The following is a 22,643-nucleotide window of genomic DNA, read 5'->3' on the forward strand; positions in this document are numbered from 1 at the left end:
TACCCCCTTTTTATAGCTAAAAATTTAGTGAGAGGTTGCTACTTTCTAGAAAATTTCAGAGCTCTTGTGCTGTGTCAGTATTCTAGTTTCCAAGTTCTCCAGTTACCTCTCCTCACTGCTTGCCACCACTGACCTGCCCAGCAAATCATCTGACCTTTTCAGGGCTCACCCGGGGTCTGTCTTTGCAAACAGGTGAAAACAAGTTGACCATCTCCGAATCCAGTATTAGTGACCGGCTCGTCACGCTGGAGTCCTGGGCCGACGATCCTGAGTACCTGAAGCGTCAGGTCGGCTTTTGTGCCCAGTGGAGCTTGGACAATCTCTGTGAGTCGTCGTTTCCACCCCCAGCCCGCTTCTGGTGCAGGGTCACTGGTCTCCAGTGTGCAGCTGTGAGCGGGGCTCCTTCCTCGGAGGTCCTCTGTGTGCTGGGTTGGCGCGGTGGCCGTACTCTCGCACCAGAGCATTCTGTGGGCCCTTCGGACAAGAATTACATGGAATGCTTCTGATTCCAGCACTCTCCCATTCAGAAACTTACTGCTGCCTTGTCTCTTGCTGCTTTAAGGCTGTTAATCAGATGGCCCTGTGCAATCAGCTATGCCCAATACCACTGTCTCCTCCTGCTCTACAGCGAGGTCCCCATTGTGCCTGCCTCTGGGCCCATTCCCTCTCTTGGAATTCCCTCTCTTTATTCTTCCCATCCCAACTTTGCTCTTTGGAACTCCAGTTATGTCTGACCTGCACAACAGGGGTTGCTCCTGACTTTCTCCTCCGAGAGCTACTACGATAAAACCGTTCCACCCTGTGTCCTCACTCCCGGTTCATTCACAGTGAGCACTGTGCTGGGGCACCGTTGGACACGTGACCCCAGCTGCTGCTGCTGCAGCATTGTGGGTCTGGCTGGGTGCACCGCCCATGTCCTGCCAGTTAAAGAATAACTCTGAAAAAGCACAATTCAGATTGTTGCATGCAAAACTCAGGCAGACCTCCTTTGATTGCATTTTTGCTTTATTGCGTTTCGCGGAGAATTGCATTTTTTGCAAATTGGAGGTGATGCCAGCAAAAAAAGATTACAACTCACTGAAGACTCAGATGATGGTTAGCATTTTTTTTTAGCAATTAAGTATTTTTTAATGAAGGTATATACATTGTTTTTTTAGACATAATACTGTTGTACACTTAGTGGACTATAGTATAGTATAAACATAAATTTTATACGCACTAGGGAACCTAATACTCCGTGTGGCCGGCTTTATTGCGATGCTCCCTTCGTGCCATGGTCTGGAACAGAACCCACAGATTCGCTGAGTCCCACCTGTGGTGGCTGCAGGGAGCGAAAGCACAGACCCGGCAATGCCGTCTTTCCTGGTGTTTGCTTGACTCACGTGGTCCTGCAGCCACAATGCCAGGGTTATAAGTCTCGCCACCAGCTCCGCCATTTATGAGTGCCTGCACTTCTGAACAAGAGTGGCATTTGGCCATAACACTGACTTCCTCCCCACAGCAGCCTGCCTTAGAGACGTGACCATTTTCCCTTTTGCAGTTTTGAAAGAAGGTAGACAGCTGACCTACGAGAAAGTGGACTTGAAGAACATTAGGGCCATGCTGAACAGCAATGATGTCAGCGAGTACCTGAAGATCTCACCCCATGGCTTGGAGGTAAAGCTCCTGCAGATGGACCGTTAGAGGTGGGCATGGGAGGGAATCTTGTTCTCGTTCTCATGCCCCGGTTCTGAACAAAGGCAGTTTCCTGCAGAGGAGATGGAAGTGTGTTTCCTACTCGAAGAGTGGTTAGAGGGACAAGAGGCAGGAGACAGGCTGGGGGCATCCTTTCCTCCTGTATCCCACACGGTGCTGTACATATAAGCAGCACTAGAATATTTATTGACTAGGTTAAATGTGTCTATTTTTAATCTCTGCCATTTTATTCAGCTAAAGGTAAAAAGACTAGTGTTCCTAAAAGAGCCCCTTCTTTTTAAAATCCCTGCATGGCCAATTGTATTTGGACCAGCGCTTCCCCTCCTTTCTGCACACTGGAAATGCTTCTGGTTTTGCGGGGAAGGCCGGTGAGAGAGCCGCTTCTGTGCGGGAAGGTGCCGTAAGGCACTGGACACATCAGGATTAGAGGGCTGTTCGAAGAGCGGCTGCAAACAGCTTTTTGGTCTTACGTATTACCAAGCATTCTATGTACTTCTCTGCTTTCAGTTATTTTTAGGTACCGCATCTTCTACCCTCAAATACCCTCCTTTCCCGCCACCAACACCAAGGACAGGTCAAGGCAATGTTTATGCATTGCTCTGCATAAGCTCTGGAAGTATTCAGACATGAAGTCAGGAGCCTTCACTGATGGCTACTGCAGCCATCTTTAAGGCCTTCGCACCCTGGTAGAGTTCCCAGGAAAGGACAGTGTACTGTGGCGGGTGCTTCGTTCAGCGTTGCACTCCTGCCACTGCGGGTGCGCTGAGCAGACCGCCAGCGGTCTCCATAAGGAAAAGGCGCGGTCAGCCTCCCGAGCGGTCGGTTTCCCCTGGCGGTCTTCGGGCATTGATGGTGAACTGTCACGCCCTCTGGTTTTGCCAGGCTCGCTGTGATGCCTCCTCTTTTGAAAGTGTGCGGTGCACCTTTTGTGTGGACGCCGGGGTGTGGTACTACGAAGTCACCGTGGTCACTTCTGGCGTCATGCAGATCGGCTGGGCGACGCGCGACAGCAAGTTTCTCAATCACGTGAGTACCCCCGAGAACTGTGCCCCTGGGCGGGGCTGCGGTTTTGGCTGAGTGGGTGGAGGATACTGATTCTTCGGGTAGGTTTGCGCAACAATTGTTTCTCGGGCTGAACCACGTGGTGCCAAACCCCTCACAGTGGCTTCCGGAACTGATTCAGAGGGAGAAAGACAAGTGGAACTGCCCCTCAGCTTTTTCTCTCTTGCGTTTTAAGTTCGTGGTGATTTTCCACCTAGAGGCTGGCTGTGCCCTTGGTCCGCTCTGCTCTGGCCCCAGCCACGTCGTTGGCTCAGGTTTTTACGTGGGTACCGGTGATAATTTTTTTTAACTTACGTTTAGGCTTTAAGGACTATGTCAGATTTTCTTCCCTCCATTAAAGACGAAGTGTAGGCTTCTCTTACTTGACTCACCTTGTAACTACTGGGCACATTGTTTTCAGTATTCAGTGTTTACCTGTCACTGCGGACGGCGGTAGTACGGAAGGGAAGCTGAGCCCAGCAGAGCAGGCTGGGCTGGGCCGCCACCACCTGAGTGTGAGGGGCTGGGGCTCTTCCCTTCCCCGCGGATGTTGTACCCTCCCCAGGCCCAGTCTCATCGGCTTGCTCCTGTTACCCAAATTATAAGCTGTTTGGAGTTAAGCCGGTTTGATCAGGAATATTTTGGGGATTTGTGATTTTTACCCTTTGAGCTGGGAAGAGCCCCTTGGATTATTTTGTTAACCTAAACAAGTTCCCATCCCAAATGTAAGGCCCCGGGACGGGTTCTAGAAGTGACCCAACGAAACCAAACTAAGGTTGCCCGCTATGAGCACAGTGCAAAACGGGCCCTTTCAGGGAGGCTCCCAGAATCACTTGTGCATCTTGCTAACCTCCTTGCTGGAGCGAGGCAGGTTGGAGGGAGGAGGCCAGTGCACTGGTCACAGGCCCAGACTCTCGGCCGGCAGGGAGAACCGGGCCCCAGTGTGCCGTCACTTTTGTCGGGAACCTTCCCTGACGCGGGACCTCCTTGTCAACTGGACCTCATTCAGCCCTGGAAGCTTGAGGCCTCTGTGGAGCACCTTGTAGGCAGAAGTAAGTGGGGCCAGAGAACAATGCTAGTCAGTCTCTTAGTTCCCAACCTGGCAACTGATTTAGAGCAGATAGTATCCATTACACTGAGAGCCTGCCCCAAATGATGTCCTAAAGATGATTTTTTAGGACTAAGAAAAAAAAATCTAGGCCTGGCTGGTGTGACTCAGTTGGTCAGAGCATCATCCCATAGACCAAAAGGTCACAGGTTCAATTCCCAGGCAGGGCACATACCCAGGTTGCAGGTTCAGTCCCCAGTCCAGGTGCATATGAGAAAGTGACCAATTGATATTTCTCCCTCACACTGATGTTCCCCCCTCTCTCTCACCCTCTCCCTCCCAAGGCAATGAAAAACTCAGGTGAAGATTAAAAAAAAATCTTAATTTCCAGAGCACCTTCATTTTAGAGTCTGTCATCTGATTCTCCCAATTCCCATTTCACAGATGAGAAAACTGAGAGCAGGACATAAACCAGGACCAGAATCAGTTGCCTTCCTGTTCTACAGTAGTTCTTTTCTTTGCATTTGAAATAGGGAGCATCTCAGAGAATTGTCTAATCTCCTCATCCCAGAAAAAGTTACTCAAGAATTAGGAGAAATGTGGATTCCTCTAGGGAGGAAGCTTTGATATAAAATCCATCTCTCCTGATGCGGCGGCAAGCGCACTGGAGGCCTAGGTGTAGGGCACCTGCGACGGAATGTTGCAGATCTCTCTCTAAACCATCGCTGAAGCCCGGTCATTTTATCTAATGGATGAAATTCACTTCTGCCATGCGGTTGCAGAAACTTTGGCTCCTCAAGTTAAGAGGCTTAAAATACGGCTTCCCTACCTTCCAGACTGCTTGGTAGACTGTTAATTTCTTTCTTTAAAAAACAAAAACGACACATTTTCCTGTGTTCCAAGTACTGGTCAATCCCCTGCTAGAAACTGATAAAGCCTGATTATATCTTTTCCCAAAAGTACAATATTAATGATGTTGTCATTCTTACAACTTTGATTCAAATGGACATTGTTCTGGTGATTCAGACTCCTTGCTTGTGCAGACAGGGTGTGGTTTTATGGAAGAAGTCGTTCCTAGCATACACCCAGTTTCTAAATTTGAAGTTGGTCCACAATGCCTTTTTATTTTAGCTCTTACTGCTTGGGCTTCAGTTTTGAAAGGATGATCAAAGTGTTGAGCTTGGAGATCCACCATTTAAATAAGAAACTTAAGGATAATTCGTGGTCAGGCCCCTACAGACCAGTTTGTTTTGTTGTTTTGTATCTTTAGGGAGGGGGTTGGAGTAGTAAGTTCCCAAGGGAGCATCTTGACTTGTCAGAAATATCTTTTGCCGCTTCACGAGTGTTTACCTTATGGCCAGTTTTTCATATACTCGCCTCTAATCTTCAGAGAGTTGAGGAAGGTGGCATTCTCCTATTTAAAGATGAGAATAAAGTTGGGGGAAACTAATTTAGAAGCTTGCCCAAGGTCGCCTCATTTCCAAGTGCTGAAGAAGTCAGACCCTGGTCAGGGTAACCCAGGGAACGCTCTGCCTCGGAGAAGCTGACCCCGTTGTCCTCAACCGAAGACGAATGACTCGGAAGCCAGTCGGGTCTCCCAGACCCTTGAGGGCCTTGGGAACTAGACAGACAGGCTCCAGGGCTGAGAGACAGAGTTAAAAGAATCCGTGTTTCCAGGGCCACGGTGCCAGGGCTGCCGCAACAAATCATTCAGAGCCACCCCTCCGCCCCGGGTCCCTCTCCCCACGCCGGGGGTCTGATGGGCGGGTCCGGGTGGCCAGGCCCAGGTCACATCTGACCCCGCTGCCTCCAGAGCAGGAGGCGGACCCTGTGTCTTCATTACATTCCCGTAACAGGAAGGGGTTGGGATGCTGGGCAGCGCAGGAAAAGGACAGTGTCCACCAGGTGTGGGAGGGTTCAAAACCTTCCCTGAACAAGAAGCTGTGGATAAACTTTCTTTTGTTTTGTTTTTTGTTTTTAAGTAATGTTTCTAGTACTAAAATACATGACCAGAAACAGGCAGATCAAAATGTGTCACCCCAAGTACCAAGCTAGCTGCCCTGTTCTCTCACTTACTTGTCTCAGCCACGGTTAGTCCTGCTGGGAAGGTTTTTGTCGGGGGTGGGGGGGTGTGGTCCACCGAGATTGCTCTCTGAGACGCAGGCTCAAGGGCAGTGTCAGAGTGCATCTCTGCTTGGCAGGGGCGCCGCTTCTCAGCCTGTAGAAGCTGTTCTGTGGTACAAACTGCTTGAGCTCCCGCTTTGTCCCAGTGCCACTCGGGTGGGAAGTTCACCCAGGCCTGGAGACACTACATGGTGAAGTCCCCTCTTCACAAGTCCTGGTGGCTAGCAGTCTCCTGGGGATTTCTTTCAGGTGTCCTGTTGTGACTTGTGGGACATTAGAAAGTTTAGAAAAGAATTGCTTGCCCTTTGCCTACTTCCCAACACCCATAAAATAAAAAGTAGGTTCTTTACTTACTTGTTCAGGCTCTAAAAGGGATGGACAGCAAGGGGTTCTTTCCAGGGGAATTTCTCCCCTGCCTGAAGGCAGTTTAGATGCAGGTTCGTTTACCTCTTCAGCAGTCTGAGCAGTGCATCCAGAGCAGCTGATCCAGAAGTCTCACTTGGGAGGACACGCATTCAAACTCAGTAGATTGTGTCCAAGAATCCACTATGTCACATAGTGCACTTGTCATGGAGTGTGTTAGAGCCTTTTTCCAGCCCGTGTCCTCACTGCATTGTTTATCTCACGGAATAAGCAGACCATCACGGGGGCCTGAAATCTTCCCTGGGTTTGGCCCACAGTTTCAATGTCTTTCTCCATAAGAATCCTTCACCCTTGATCCTTGGAGATGACAGATGTCTGATGTGCTGCCTCCTCTGTTTTTACAGTCACTCAGAATGACTTAAGATTCCATCCACCTTTTTTTTTTTAACAAAATAATTGTGGAATAATTAAAAGGCAATACATAATAAAAGAGGGCTCCGAGGGCCTGTATGCCGCTCAAACTGAGCTGGTCTCAGAGTAGCTACTAGCTGATTGTCCACTGTAACCTTTGTCTTGTCTCCAGTCTTGAAACCTGTGAGCGTGTGGGGGTTTTAAAGTCCATCCCTTGAAGGGTGTCCACCCAGCCCCAGTGAAGTGGACCGCTCACCGTCCTTGGAATCAGAAGACTCCAAGGTCCAAACTGGACTCTTAGTAATGTGTGGGTGGGCAAGCTGGCTCACCTCTCTGAGCCTTTATTTCCTCTTAAAACGGAGTCGCGTGCCACCAGCCTCAAGGTGGTTAGTGAGGATTAGATGAACTCACAAATGTGAGGCGTGGCAGATACTTGTTGCTGAGGTCATTCTCCATTCACTTGGAACCAGATTCTGGGTCAGAACTTTGGTATCTCCCAAGAACACAGGCTCTCCCTTCACCAAAAAAACCCCTTAGAATTCAAGGCACAGGTTAATGGTTAAAAAAGACAGGCTTCTCCCACAACCCAGCCGCCCTGCTGACCGCCTGGACCCTGTCCCCCCAGGAAGGCTACGGCATCGGGGACGACGAGTACTCCTGCGCCTACGACGGCTGCCGGCAGCTGATTTGGTACAACGCCAGAAGCAAGCCTCACCTCCACCCGTGCTGGAAAGAAGGTATCCATCCGCCTCCGCCAGGAGCTTACCGACTGGGTTGTAAGGCGCTGGTTATTGTGTGGGGCCTTAAGAGGTTTTAATGGAAGAATACTCAATGTGAAAAGGGTTGGTTAGCCGTCACATCCCCTGCCATGGAGGTAAATAGTGATTCTCTGGGGGAGCCCTTCCTTTAGCGAAAACATCTCAGAGTCTGACATTCTTTATTTAGTGGGGAGTGGCCCTGGTGAGGTTGACGTGAATTCTGGTTTCCTCTCTGGGTGTATGTTTTGAATCAGAGCAGCTGTGGAGAGGTCTTGAGGAGACTGACAGTGCGATGCCAGTTCAGTGAGGGTGTTTTCAGAGACCGGATGGCTGTGGAGCGGGCACCATCCGGTGGACACACTGTGGGCACCTCCGGTGCAGCCTCCAAAGATGCCTTGAGCTTTTCAGTCCTCGAACACGTCTGTGCAGCCTCCCCTCCCCAGACATCAGGCTCAGGATGCCCCGGCTGCCGGAGCACTCAGTCATGGCTCCAGGGTTTTCTGCAGGGATGTATCTTAGCAACAGCATGATCTTTTTCACCCCATTCAATTTTTGTTCCCTCCAGTTTGCAGTATCCAAGGTGCCAGGCCATGGAAACATTTATTAATGAAAGATTAAAGCAGCAAAATTAGAGCCACACAGCTGGTCTGTTCAACACTTAGATCGGAGGATCTAAGGTTATTGAGTCTTTTCACCCCTGGCTAAATTCAGCGTAAACAGGCTTTGCCTGCCACAGCTCCACTGCATCGGAGGGTGGTATTCTCAGGGGGCCTCCTGGTGTCGTGCCCACCCACCCCCCTACCACCCCGCACTGGTTCTGAAGGCACACAGTCAAATGGTAGGGGGTGGAGCCTCTGGGAAGACTTTATTCCCAGCATTGGAGCTAGATAGGGGATATAGCCCGCCTCTTCTCCAAGCCCTCTTCTGTTTCCTGCCCCAGTCAGCATTATAAATGTCAACTGAATTTTCAGGCATGCTGAGAGAGCAGGGACAGCTTCACTTGATGAACTAAACTGATAGTGTGGGAAAGGAAAAAACTGTAAAACCAGAGTAAGTCTGGCCACTTGAATGGCTTGCAGGTTCTTAAAGGAATTGGAGGCCTCACTTAACAGAGGATAAGATGGGGCGCTGTCCACAAAGACTGTCTAGTTTGTTTTTCAAATCATTTTAAAAAAGCATTACCGAAGTAATATGTTTATTATAGAAATTTGGAAAATAGGGGACAAAAGAAAAATGAAGCTAAAATCCCTTGTAATTCCTCCATTCAGATATCTATTTTAAGAAACTAAAAGTTTGGTGTAAATATACTATTATATAATTATACTATATTATTCAGTGCCTCAAGATTGGGCAGTTACATTTTAACCTCTTTAAATCGTTACTATAAGAATGTACCATAAACCACGCTGGGCTTCCTCAGGACAGATGCTTTAAGTGAAACCCCTCCTGCAAGGGGGGTAAAGAATGTCACTTTTCAAACCCTTTCACTGCGAAACGCCAGATCTCCCGCCACCCGCAGTGCGTGTCCATCTTCCGTGTCGTCACTGTGTAATTCCACATGTTCATCTTCAACAATTTAAAAAGCAAAAGCTTCGTGTGTGGAGATGAATGCCACTGCTAAAAACGGGTTTTGGGGCAGTTGTTATCTTAGGGAGTTTTAAATCTCAACCAAGAGGCAAAACAGCACATGATTTTGATTCCACTGAATTTCACCGATCCCGAAATGCACATATCTTTTTTCACATTTTTAACATCTTTGAAATTGGGCCTGTCCTAGAGTAATTGACAGCACTTTCTTCTTAGCGCTACGTGAAAGCACTGGTTGGGTAGGGCTCAGAGCAGTGCAGAAGGAGCGGGGAAGGTGGGCGTGTTGACTCCGTGGCCACCGCGAATGCAGGCTCAGTGCAGCGACACCAGAGCCCTGAGACACGTGGCAGAATCCCATACCGTAACGGTGTTTTGCTCTACCCTGTAGGAGATACGGTAGGATTTCTGCTGGACTTGAATGAAAAGCAAATGATCTTCTTTTTAAATGGCAACCAACTCCCTCCTGAAAAGCAAGTCTTTTCCTCTACTGTGTAAGTAGCTTTTCCCAGTAAAGAATTTGAGGAGATGCATGGAATGCACTTTTCTCCAGAAAAAAGACTTTGTCCACTTATATAGTCAGTTGTGATGAGAAACCATGTTATTTCAAGTTTGGGGACCCATTCGATCATACCTAAAGCTGCCCCGAACTTGGACCTGAAAAGTAAGGGCAGGACATCCCTTACTGGGACTGGATGGAGCGGCCCAGTCTGTCTAGGTCGGGACACACAGCCCGCCACCCTCTCGGCTAGGGCACGGCCCGCTCCGACTTCTCAAAACCGCTTTGTGTGCGAGCTCCGCTTCGCTTTGTGGACTTTCCTAACCTCTGCGTTCATTGTCCCTGTAGATCCGGATTCTTTGCCGCAGCAAGTTTCATGTCATATCAACAGTGTGAGTTCAATTTTGGAGCAAAACCGTTCAAATATCCACCATCTATGAAATTTAGCACTTTTAATGACTACGCCTTCCTGACAGCTGAAGATAAAATCATTTTGCCAAGGTAAGGGGCCTGCGCCCGCCGTGCCCAGACCTTCGCACGTGTCCCGTGAGTGGTTGCAAGTTTCTAGAGGCTTTTTCCCAACTTTCTACAAATAATCTGAAAAGCTGAGTAAATGGTGACTTCCCAGGAAATACGAATTACTAAAACACATCCCAGAAGAGTATAAAAAATGCCATTGTTATAAAGTTAATTGGAAGAAATTAAGAGCTTTGTTCCCCGGAAGCGCCTGACCCAGGCGGTTGCACACGGGACCGCCACCAGGCTGTTAGGTAACAGGCGACGTCGCTGCCCGTTTAAGCGCGGCGGTCCCCAGAGAGGGAGACACTTCCAAACGGTGGTTGTGAGCTGAACGACATTGGTCATGAACCTCAGACAGTGGAACACGTGCACACACACGCCAGAAAGCCCTGCACACTAACTTCGCCTGATATCAGTATACCCTAAATATTGGGAAATTAAGTGCATCTTTTAGCAGACTTGGGTCTGTGGAAACAGACTGCTTGTTGGGTTTCACTGCGAGGTACAGATGCCAGCGCCGTTCCGCAGCCGTTAGGACAGCGGTGGCCGTCTTGGGTGAGATTTCACAGCCCTCCCTTGCCAGCAGCTGTGGTTGGCTCGGTCTCAGTGGACGGATGCCCACTTCCTTCCTCATGCAGTGCTCGTGGTCTGTCCCTTAGGCTGGGAAGGACTCCAGCTACTTCCTGGTAACCGCTTCAAGTCGAACCTTGTTTCACAATGAGCCCAAGTTTATCATCTTTTAACAGAGCACCTTCCTGGGCCTTTGTGAGGAAGAGTATTCTGTTACCAATGTCACGTGTGTTATGTCAATGATGAGTCTCTCCCGGCAGTGGAGGCGACCACACGGGCCCTGGCGTGGCCCGTGGTGGGCTGTTACACCCCGGAAGGCACCTGTGACGTAAGGCTGTAAACCTAGCCCCGGGGTCGGCTCAGACAGCAGGTGCGTCAGCAGCTGGGCTGCGCTTCCCCTCGGACTCAGTGCCCCGCGGCCTGAGCGTGCCTCCGCAGTTTCCGGATGAACCAGAAAAGGTCACACAGCGACAGCAGCGTTGTCTGCAGCACAGAACCTCCAGAGATAGCCCGAAAACAGAAGGGCCACTCACATCCCAGCTTAGGGACCTAAAGGTCACTCCTAGAACTTCCCTTTAACTTGTCTTGGAGCCTGACAGAGATTCCGAACCCGATTTCCTCTCGGTGAAGGTCCGAAGCGACAGCTCTGTCACCTGCCACGCCCCATCACTTTTTTCACGGAGCCCGTCTTCTCGCATGGCAGCGCATAAATCAGTCTGCCTTCCCGCACACACCGTGAAAGGCACGACCGGTCCACCGAGAGTCCCCTGCAGGCTTGCTGAAGTTACAGCTGCTGTGGCACTTAGTTAGCCGCCCCACGGGATCGAACTTTCCGAAAGTCAGATGGTAACAGGCATCCACTGTGGGGGAGTCTCCTTTTGTGGGCAACTTCTGGGCACTCTCCTGGTGCCGCATCGGGTCAGCGGCCTGCCTGGGGGGAGGGCGGCAGAGTTACAGGCTGCACTGGACTCGGAGTCGTCGTCTCCGAGAGCGACGCCAGGGCAGGGGTTGTCCGGAGCTGACTGAGTGACTTTCTTAATGCGAACCTCGAGCTGGTACACTCCAGTCAGGCTTACTTACAGGTTGTGGCTTTCAGTGCTAACATGCCCGAGACTGTTTTCTGTGCCGTTAATGTTTTCAGCCCGTGTCCAAAATTTCACATTCAAGAATACTTCCATGCTCACCGGAATAGCGTTCCTTCCTGGCTTCAGATGAGGAGATTGCGGCCCTGTTGCTACTTGGGATTTTGTAGACCATCCTATATTACACATGTTCTCTGTCTCTAGTATCTCTCCTTTTATTCATTCTTGTTTTCTCCTCCTTTACCTTTTCACAATGGAAAACTGGACACACAAAAGAAAAGAAGAATAACAACACAGTGAGGCACTGCATACCCATCCAACTCTCAGCTCCAGTAGTCGCCCACCCCAATAACCCCGTTACCGCTCCAGGTCCCCGGGCCATAACCCTGGCGTGTCCTTGACAGCTTTCTTTCTGCCCTTCCCCTATCCCGTTCCGCAGCAAGTCTTATGAGGGCTGTGTCTTCAGGTTACATCCCGGGTCCCATCACTGCTCCAGCCTCCATTTCCCTGGGATTACTTTTGCCCTGCCATCCAGCTGGTCTCCCTGTTCCTGCTCCTGCTGTGACCCCCTTCAAGTCTGTTCAGTAGAGCCTCCAGAATGATGGTGTTACAGTTTAAATTGGATCATGTGCTTCTCCGCTCAGAATGCTAGTGGCTGGCCATTTCACTTAAGGCAAAAGCTTAAATCCGTACAGTGACCTGCCGTGCCCTACACAATGTGTCTCCTCCTCTCTGTTACGTCTTTGACTCCATCTCCTATTTGTTTAGCTGCTTCTTCAGCCACCAATAAATAAAACACACTCTAGTTTTATTTATTTACTTATTTTTACAGAGAGGGGAAGGGAGGAAGAAAAAGAGGGAGAGAAACATCAGCGTGTGAGAGAAGCATCCATCAGTTGCCTCTGGCATGCCCCTGCCCCCAACCCAGGCATGTGCCCTGACTGGGAACTGAACCAACAACTTTATAGTTCACAGGCTGGCGCTCAATCCACTGAGCCACACCAGCCGGGGCTAAATGTCACCTTTTCTGGTGCACCCTCCTTATCGTCTTCCCCACTTTGGTTTTCTTCATGCTGATGCTCATCAGTGCTTAACACTCTGTATATTTCACTTTTTTATTTAGTTTATTGTCCGTCCCCCCCACTGAGTGTAAGCTTTCTGAAGGCAGAGGACGTTTTCAGTGCTCTCTCTGCTGCTGGGTTTCCGGGGCTGGGAACGGTGCCTGGCACATAGGGAGGCCTTACGTACTTGAATGAATGTTTCATGTTCCTCTTGCCTGTCCGTCAGGGCTGACCTGCAGTGTGGTTCTGCCTTTCCATTCCAAACTGAGTGAAAACGCAAGGCTTCTAAGCTCAGAGTCAACGATGGGCAGTTATAAAACCTAGTGAAATTGTATGAAAACTTACGGTTGTGCGTTTTTCTTGGGAAAGGCCCTATGCTTTTCATCAAATTCTCGGAAATGTGTGGCTTACACGGTTGAAAATTTGCTGGTAAAATGAAAATGCCGGAGTTAGAACTAAAAGAGCCGAACCTGGTTCCTGAGTCTGTTTGCGACGTGTGACCTTGTGCAGATCATTCCCTTGAACTGTTGGTACCAAGGGCGTGACCACGAGGTCCTCATCCCAGTGGAACCCAGTGACTTCCAGCCTTGGTGAGGGTGAAATGCGTGTGGAAGCTACTGGACCGAGTTTAACGTACTTCCCGTACTAGGATGCAAGAATGTCCCGATCTACAGAATATTTTAGGAGCTTTTAGCATTTATTTAAGCCAAACTGAGAGCGTGCTCAGAAGCAAGATCTCAAGGGGTACAGGACAGTTCACATTTAACATTTCCAGTAAGTAGAGGTTGTACGTGGGCAACAGGAAACAGTGAGGAGTTTGAGGTGCTCCACCTAGTGACCATGCCTCCCAAGGGTTTGGGGAAGATCACTTGAACATTTCCAAGGCTTGGAGTCCCAGGTGCCTAAGAACAGCGGACAGGGCTACAAGTAAGGTAAAGGGTAACCTTTTACTAAGGAATTGATGGGCCTGCCATGTGACTACCTACTGTGACCCGCCCAGTTGGGAATCTGTGGTCCCTTTCGGTCACTACTTGTCAGGCCCGCTGGACGTGTCGGGTCTGCTGTGTAGCCCCTTTTCCGTCCACAGCACAGAACAGTTTCAGAGCGTTTCCCACGCCTCACTGCTCACGGGACCCATTCATTCGTTGACACCCGTGTTTTCTCTTCAGGCACAGGCGCCTTGCTCTGTTGAAGCAAGTCAGCATCCGGGAGAACTGCTGCTCCCTGTGTTGTGACGAGGTGGCAGACACGCAGCTGAAGCCATGTGGGCACAGGTAAGAAGAGGGTTTGTTTGAGAAGTCCCTGTTTCGTGCATTACCTTAAGCAGGGTTTCATCTTGTTCTTGAATTGCTTTGAGAGTGTTACCAAGAGTATTTTGAGTGTTCATGGCAGTTCGTCAAGCTCATTTTATCTCAAGTGGGCTGAACGAGGAATCAGGACTTGCCAAGCAGTGCATGGCCGGCTTCCAGACAGCACCTGAACCAGAAGCTGCCACCCGACGTGGAGGGCCTTCGGCTTCCCAGCACCGTGTGAACTGGGCCTTGCAACTGGCAGCCTGCCCGCCGGGTCGTTCTCACGTCACAAGGAGCTATTTATGAGCTTCTTAGGCAATTCTCAGCCTTAGAGCGTCCTCATATGTATTTATTATTTATACTCCTAACCATTGACAAGGCAGCCATCTAACCAAATTCCAGTCATATGAGATAAACTCAGAGGGCAGCCCCGACCCTACAGGACAGAGCGGCTAAATACCAAGGCCGCACAAAGCCGTCCCAGCCAGGGCTGGAACAGGGTTGGCGGTGGGCAGGCCCTGGCCTGGCCAGGTGTGTGCGCTGACGGTGTGTGGGCAGTGCCCGTGCCGATGCCCCAAGCCGGTTCCCCGTAACTCATCACGGCCCGCGCCCTGCCCTGCTCTTACTTGGACGTAGCTTTGGCCGCCAGGTCTCCTAGGGGTCCAGAGCCTGGAGTGGTGGACGCCAGTTGGTCACCCTCAGGCATGTCTCAGCCCAGGCCCCTGACTCCACCTCTGCTTGTCTGCTGTCTTGGAACGGGTTGTCATCTGACGGCTGCCAAGGGACAGGCATGCTGTGTCCCGCACTCCACCCTCACCTGGGCCAGTGTCTCTTTGAAAGGAAGGCCCCACAGCACCAGCTGTGGTTCTTCCTGGAATCACCTCTGCAGCCCAGAATGCCCCACTTTGCGCCCCTGTGGGGGTTTCGTTATCAGGGCCTCACAAGCAGAGGCAGAATTTAAGGGCTGGGTATCTCCATACCCTTATTGATCTTTGGTCGGTAAGTATGGTACGATCCCAGGCGGCAGGATCTGGTCTTACTCATCTTTGTGCTCTCTGGCCTTCTCAGTGCTTCTGCCCACAATAGGGCTCGTGAAAGAAGGCTGAAATCTAAACACTTAGAACCAGGTATCTTAAGTATGAGCACGGCATCCTTAATAGATAAATCCAAAACTGGTTGGAGGAGGAAATTAAAAGAATTATAAGAAAATTTAGTTCAACTTTTAGCAGCAACAGTTTAAAAGGATGGGGTAGAGGGTAGCAGTTCAAGAAAAGAAATCTGAATAAACTGAGTAACATGAACAGACCCTGAGAAGAGACTGAAAAACCCTATATTCCTGTTACCATAGAAGAATTTGAGTTAATGATCGGCCCTGGCTTGTGTGGCTCAGTGGATTGAGTGCCAGCCTGTGAACCAAAGGGTCACCGGTTCAATTCCCAGTCAGGGCATATGCCTGGGTTGTGGGCCAGGTCCCCAGTAGAGGATGTGCAAAAGGTAACCACACATTGATATTTCTCTCTCTCTCTTTCTCCTTCCCTCCCCCTCTCTAAAAATAAATAAATAAAATCTAAAAAACAAACAAACATCAAAGATACCTTTGCCTTTTCCCACAATCACGAAGCCCAGATGTTCTCCCAGGTGAATTCCTCCAACTCTCAGGGAGTAGATAGATCCCATTTAAACTTCTCCAGACCTTAGAGAAAATAGGAAAACCACCATATTCTTTTCACAAAGCCTCCAGGATGATCATACTAAAAGCTGATAAAGGAAACACACACAAAAAAGAAAACTTAAGCCTAAAAATTTCAAATATTAGCAATAGGACCCAGCAACATAGTCGAGGGGGAGCTTATCTCAGGAACGCAAGGATGGTACAGTACAGGAAGTCCGTTAGTATAACGTACTCAAATGGGCCACCCAGGAGGTGCAGGGAATTAAACACTTGCTCCAAAAATGCCGCAAAGGCATTCATTAAAATTAAATATCCATTCCAAATGGATGAAATATTTCAAAACGAATGAAAGGGAGAAAACCATATAAAATAGGAATGTGTGGATACTTCCTTAGCAATATGAAGACATATATGTCTGAACCAAATGCTAGCATCTTTGTAATGGTGACATACTGGGAGTAGTTCAGCAAATGCGGGTAGGGAGACAGGAAGGAGGAGAAGAATCGTTTGGAGATGATAGATTAAACACCTGGATTATCAGGAGAAATTGACTGAAAACCTGTTGAATACACTAGTCAGTTACAAAAAGCAGTAGCTCTTTTCTGTTTATACAGAACATACAATTGAAGGTTCCTTTTACAATAGTCCCAAAAAGGCTATCTGTGAATACATACCAGGAAGTATGTGGCGCGTATGTGAAAAACACGTTTAAATCACCGAGGAGGGGATAGGAGGCTCGAATAAATAAATCCGCTCTTGGCTGGGAAGACCTCTCAGTACTGGAAAGGCGACTGACTGGTTTCCCTAAACCCCGAGTTTAATTTGGTCCATATAAAAAGGGCAACACGACTTTTTCTAGAAATAGAAACACCAATTTAAAAATTCACGTGATACTAAGGCCAGAAAAATGTTGTATCTAGTTTTATGGGGTTTTTAAAAAAGATTTTATTTATTTTTAGGGAGAGGGGAAAGGAGGGAAAAAGAGAGGGAGAGAAACATCGATGTGTGAGAGAAACATTGATCAGTTGCCTCTTGTTCACACCCCTATCAAGGACCAAACCCACAACCCAGGCATGTGCCCTGACCAGGAATCGAACCGGTGACCTTTAGCTTTGCAGAATGACACCTAGCCAACTGAGCCACACCAGTCAGGGCGGGCCAGAAAATTCTAAAAAAGGAGAGATGGAGGAGTGCTACCCTACCTGCCACATCTTAAGATACATTAAAACAAATGTTTATTGTTTGGTCCTAATATACGAACAAAATGACAGAACAGCAGAATGGAGTAGAAACCCAGAAATAGAACTAGCTGCAAATGAAAATTTTAACATATGATAAAGATGGTGTCAAATCTACGATAAAATACGGACTATTTGGCAAACGATATTGGGCTCAATGGCTAGCTGCCTGGGAAAAATAGTGTTGAATCTACATACTTATACACATCTGCACATGTACGCTGTGCACATGGAAACTTCTGGAAGAATGCGCACGAGCTTCCTTGGGAGAGGAAGACCGAGGGTCAGAAATGGGAGGGAGACGTATTATTTATATACGAACTTCTTTGTTAGCCGCCAATTGTCGCGCGTCCCACTGACAAGCTTACTGACAGTTCATATGGACTGAGTCGGCGGCAGGGGTCCTTTTGGAGCGCTAACCTAACTGGCATTTGTGTTTCTCCGCAGTGACCTGTGCATGAATTGTGCCTTGCAACTGGAGACCTGCCCGTTGTGTCGTAAAGAAATAGTGTCCAGAGTCAGACAGATCTCGCACATTTCATGACACACGTGAAGAGACATTACGGACTCATTTTTACTCAGTTCCAGCCAATGTTGAAAAGAAAAACAAAGGAAAAAAAAACCCATCTCTAATCAGTTGTACGCACATTGAAACTTATAGCCATGGCCAGATTTGATGCTAAAAACGGTAGTTTGTCAAAGACAAAATTCTCTTAGAACCTAACCCAACTCGCCAGCCCCGGGAAATCCCTTTCACGGCCGAGGAAAGCCGAGCGCTCGCGAGCACGAGCACGAGCGGGGCCCACGGCCCTCCGTGGCAGCCGGTAGGGGAGCGCGCCCTCTGCAGCGCCTGCGCGCGCAGGAGTTCTCCCGGTCGGGTTCATGGGCTCTTTTAACACAGGATGTTTTGTCTCGTGTTCTAAAGTTTTATTTTGGACAGAAAGTCGTTACGGAGGAGTAAATGCTGCCGTTTCTGGGTTACGTGTGACCCCCCACTGGTCAGAGAGAGCGGCGTGGGAAGTGTGGATGTTGCACTGGAAGACTTGAATCTATAAAGCTAGAATCACATAGGTCAATACTACAGCAGCGCGAGGGCCTCCGGGAAGGTGCACCGACCGTAGGAGAAACAAAACAAACCAGATTTTTGATATTTCAGTGATTCCAAAGAACATTCTAGTTTTTTTTTTAACTGCAGAACATTGGTGGTGTTTCCACACTCGTGGTGTTTCTATCCAATTTCAGTACCCACGTTTTGTGAGGGAAAATGTTTTAACATTGCAGGAGGAGTTCTTAAACTAACTGCAATGGCTGACTGGAGAAAATTTGGTATTTAGGGTATTTTTAAGGTACCATCAAATCAGGTTTTTGTTAAGAAAAAATTTTTTTTAATCAGTATTGTTTTCGGAAGTAATATCCTTTGAAACTCTTGAACGAATAGTCTCAGAAACTCTCTGAGGACAGCCTGAGAGCACGTATTCCTGTCGTTTTAAATAAATCACATGGTTCTGAAGAGTGAATTCAATCATGGGTCGCTGACTATGTCTTCATCGAAAGTGTTCACCCCGCTCAGGGTCTCTGGTGAAGACCTTCAAGAGTTTGGTTTTTTCTCCCAGAAAATTGGAAGGTAGAATTGTAAATTCATAGAACTTATTTTATAATGGTGTACCTCAGCAGCTGCCTTTCAATTTATGCCAAGTCCTTACTGAGTTTATACTTGAATAGTAAATACGTCTCCTGAGTTTTACAATGTCTTAAACTCAATGCACATTTTTTTTTCTCCTTTTCCCACCCTTTCTTGTTTGTAGTTCTTTCCAATGTCCTCTCACAGAGCTGATTCCTTCCCGGCTGTACTTGTTGGGGTGCTGGATTTTTTTCCATGTCTTTGTCTTCCATAAATTCAAATATATCTATAAATATATATATGTTTTCTCTAGCTCGTGGTGAATACAGTAATTTGCATTGGAGAAATAAAACACTCGTTGCCCTTTTTTACTAAGATTTCACAACTCTCATTGGTACCTGCTGCTGAAGTTCCAAGACAGCATCCTCTCAGGTTCAAGGGCTGCTTTCCCGAGCAGGGGAGAGTCCAGTAGTAGGAGCAAGAAGCAAGGTTAATCCCTGTTCATCCAGCAGGTCTTGATTGAGCATCTGATACGTTCTGGGCATTGTGCCAATACAGGATCCAAACAGACCTGTTCGTGGAGCTTACATCTGGTCGTGGGAAGAGAGCAACATAATTATTTATCACAATAAATTGTTAGTGCCTTGGAAGAAAAGAATGGGATGCTATGAGAGAGAATGCGGAGAACTCAGTTTAGATGGGTAGAAAGGGCAGAGGAAACCTCACCGAGAATGTGATATGAGGACAGACTCGAAGAAGTAGGACATGGCCAGGCAGAGAGACAGAACGGGCGTAGGTCCGGGTAGCTGCGTGAGCACCACACTGTGGGCAAAGGCCCTCACTCGGGATGAAAGGTGCTCCATGGCTTTGGGATCTGATGGGAGGCCCCGTAGCTAGTAAGACGGGAACTGAGTGGGCTGAACCGTGTGCTCCAGTGATGGAGAGATCAGGGGGATTGCTCACGGAGCCACGTGAAGGATTTCGTATTTTATCCTAAATGCTATAGAAAGCAAAGAAGTTTAAGCATGCAAGTGCTTTGATAAATGTAATAGTTTCAAAGAATGGTTCTGGCTTCAAGATGGAGACTGAGGTGGGGGTGCGGGATAAAAGATGAACAACATATGGAAATGGACCTGTAGGGAGACTTGGAAGTAATTCATCTGAGAGGTGACAGGAGTCTGCAAATCCAGCAGAGACAGAGAAAGTAAATGGAAATAGGAGGCAATCTGTCAGCAGTCAAAGGAAGGTAGCTTTCCAGGAATCGTCTCTCAAACTTTGTTCATCAGAAGGTCTGCTTCTCCAGTTCTTCACTTCTAGACCGTGAAAACGAGGGCTTCAATAGTAAATTATTCAGGATGGAAGCAAAGTTGTCATCTTGGAGCTAATTCAAAGGGAAAGCTATTGACACAGAAGAGAAAAAGCTATCAAGCTGTGTAGGAGAGAGTAAATAGCTCTATATTCTGCACAGCCTGTAAGCATTTTAACAAATTGAAAGCTAGGCTTTTACTGATGATATATTGTACCAGAGAGAACAAAACATAATTTATAGTTTATGTTTTCCAGAAATACCCCCAGGATTTCAGCAAAAATAGTTTTTAATGAATTGCCACCTTTTTTTGAATGAGATTGATAAAGCGAGGTAAAGTCCCAGAGCCATTTGCAGAATGCCAGGGAACAGTGATTCAGTCACAGAAATCATTTCACTCGCAGAAAATGACGTTTGCATGAATTACATCCACCTTGACTATGTATCCGTGAACACACACTGTCCTACTAAGATCAGCTCTTCCATAGATTGTACATTTTTTGCTATTCACTTAAAATAATTAGGAATGCTAACCCACGGAGGATTTAAGAAATAATTATTCATGGAAAACATTTAATGCAGTCAAGTAAATTTATTTTTCTCCAAAAAAGGACACCATTCTGGAGTTTTGTTTTCTGGGTTGGTTTGTTGTGGGTTTTTTTTTTTTTTTGGTTTTTGGTTTGTTTGTTTTACCCCCAGAAGAGTATCATGTTCTAGTTTCTGGTATGGTCTAACAACTCAGAGATTGGAGTTGAGCATGACGAGTAAAACAGCAGCGAGCCTCGACCGCGTGTTTCAGGCCCAGGATTCTCCTTATTGCCAGTACGCAAGTACTCCCCAGCCTTGGTTCCCTAGTCTGGGAAGTGGAAATGACAGTACTTCATTGCAGTTTTTCCTCATAGAGTTTTAAGGATTTCAAAAGGAGACGATGTATTTATAAATGTTTAGCGCCAGTACTTGGCACATGCCTGAGTAAGTGGGTACCTATGATTATCTGCATCCCCATTTGTTTTTTAGGTTTATTTTTAGAGAAGGGGAGGAAGGGAGAAAGAGGGAAAGAAACATTGATGTGTGAGAGAAAACATCCATCCGTTGTCTCACACGCCCCCAACTGGGGACCCAACCTGCAACCCAAGTACATGCCCTGACTGGGAATCGAACTGAAGACCCTTCAGTTCACAGGCTGCCACTCAGTCCTCTGAGCCACACCCGCCAGGGCATGTCCCCATTGGTGGTTATAGTTTGTTCTAATAGCCAGAGATGGTGAAGTGTATTGGTCACAAATTCTTGGATGTCCCTTCCCCTTAAATCGAGGTGGACTCTGTGTCTACTTGATCAGTATAGTTCGGTGGATGTGGTTCTGTGCCAAGTGTCTAGTCCCAGGCCCTTAAGTGACTGGCAGCTTCCACTTCCTGTCTCTTGAGGTAATTGCTCTTGGAGCCAGCCACCACGGAATGAGGAAACCCAAGCATCCCTGGGAAAGCCTATTGTACATGGAAGGGAACTGAAACCCCTCCACCGCAGCACTCTAACAAACACCCACACTGAGCTCGCAGCCAAGAGCCAACACGGATGTCCCAGCCATGTGAGGGAGCTTCTGGGAAGAGACTTCTCTAGCCCCGTTCCACCTCCCCCAACTGATGTGGAATGGAACAGACAGAACCAAGCTCTCCCTACCAAGTCCTGCCCAAACGGCAGATTGGTGAGCAAAATTGGTTTTAAGCCACCAAGCTTTTTGGGTGGCTTGTAACAGCCATAGGTAATCAGAATAGGTGAAATCATCATTTTTTCCTTTCACTCTGATCCCATGCATGATTTAGCAACAGATAGGGTGGGCAAGTTCATTTAGTCCAAAAGAAGAGTGGTTTATACAGAAAGTAGGCCATGAGGAAATTTGCCGAGTTTGCTTTGAGCTGTGTGGCCGGTGCTGGACTTGAACAGAACTCAGTCCAGTTATTCAGCAAACCGTTTTAGACGCCTGCCTTCGACTGGGTGTTAAGCAGAGTTAGTACCTCTGAGAGTTGATCTCATCCTGGATACAACTGTGTCTTGATAACAATCGCCAGACCTTAAATCCCCGCACCATGTGCCACACTTGGCCGGAAGGTGATATAATGCAGCCAAAGAGACACAATGCCCAGTGGTCTAATCAAGAGAAATCAGCTCTCAGGAATCGTTTCTGGCAAATTTTGGCAAAATTTTTCGGATTGCATTGTTCAAAGGGGGTCTGTCAACTTTCATCTCGCCCAATTAGCAAAGAAAACAGTTGCTGCAGAGTAGTCTTTATGATGTGAATATTTATGATGTTCCAGTATCCACTTTCCGTGAGGTAATTGCTCCTCCCGAGCCTGAAGCCGGTGTGCTTCCACGAGAGGGAATAACTGCCTTGCAGATCTGACGTCAGCAATTATCCGGTTCGAAAGCTCTCCAGAGATTTGCAATGTAGTGCTCTTAAAACCCGTTTTAAACTACGTAATCCTCGTCTTAAATCTTGTAATTTGCAAATGAGGAAATTGAGGGACTTGGCTTGGATTCCTTCTATAAAACGGGGGTGACGTGAGATTTAACCGCCGCACAGGCTGAAAACACGCCAAGGAGCCCGTGGTGCTCGCTGAAACTCAGCTGCTTTCCCTTCGCGACTCCATCCTTTTCCATCACTTCCGCTCCCTATCTTTTCCCCGCCCCTAGCGTCAGGCAACGCGTCTGTGATTGGTTGTCGCCAGCTGTGAGGCGGGAGGACAGGTTTGCGGTTACCATGG

General features: G+C 48.0%; 1 protein-coding gene across 2 annotated transcripts in view; it reads left to right on the forward strand.

Annotated features, from left to right (window-relative positions):
- RSPRY1 (ring finger and SPRY domain containing 1) overlaps positions 1–18,953 on the forward strand; it is a 41,048-nt gene extending 22,095 nt beyond the window's left edge. For both annotated transcript variants that reach the window (XM_028501937.2, XM_028501938.2), the window contains exons 8-15: positions 193–324; positions 1,541–1,656; positions 2,578–2,721; positions 7,308–7,419; positions 9,416–9,518; positions 9,872–10,024; positions 13,925–14,029; positions 17,405–18,953. In XM_028501937.2, coding sequence (XP_028357738.1) covers positions 193–324; positions 1,541–1,656; positions 2,578–2,721; positions 7,308–7,419; positions 9,416–9,518; positions 9,872–10,024; positions 13,925–14,029; positions 17,405–17,501 — 962 coding nt within the window. In that variant the 3' untranslated portion in view covers positions 17,502–18,953. The remainder of the gene's footprint in view (positions 1–192; positions 325–1,540; positions 1,657–2,577; positions 2,722–7,307; positions 7,420–9,415; positions 9,519–9,871; positions 10,025–13,924; positions 14,030–17,404) is intronic.
- Positions 18,954–22,643: the final 3,690 nt, after the last annotated feature.

This window comes from Phyllostomus discolor, chromosome 12 (genome assembly GCF_004126475.2).
Source record: "Phyllostomus discolor isolate MPI-MPIP mPhyDis1 chromosome 12, mPhyDis1.pri.v3, whole genome shotgun sequence".
NCBI lineage: Eukaryota > Metazoa > Chordata > Mammalia > Chiroptera > Phyllostomidae > Phyllostomus > Phyllostomus discolor.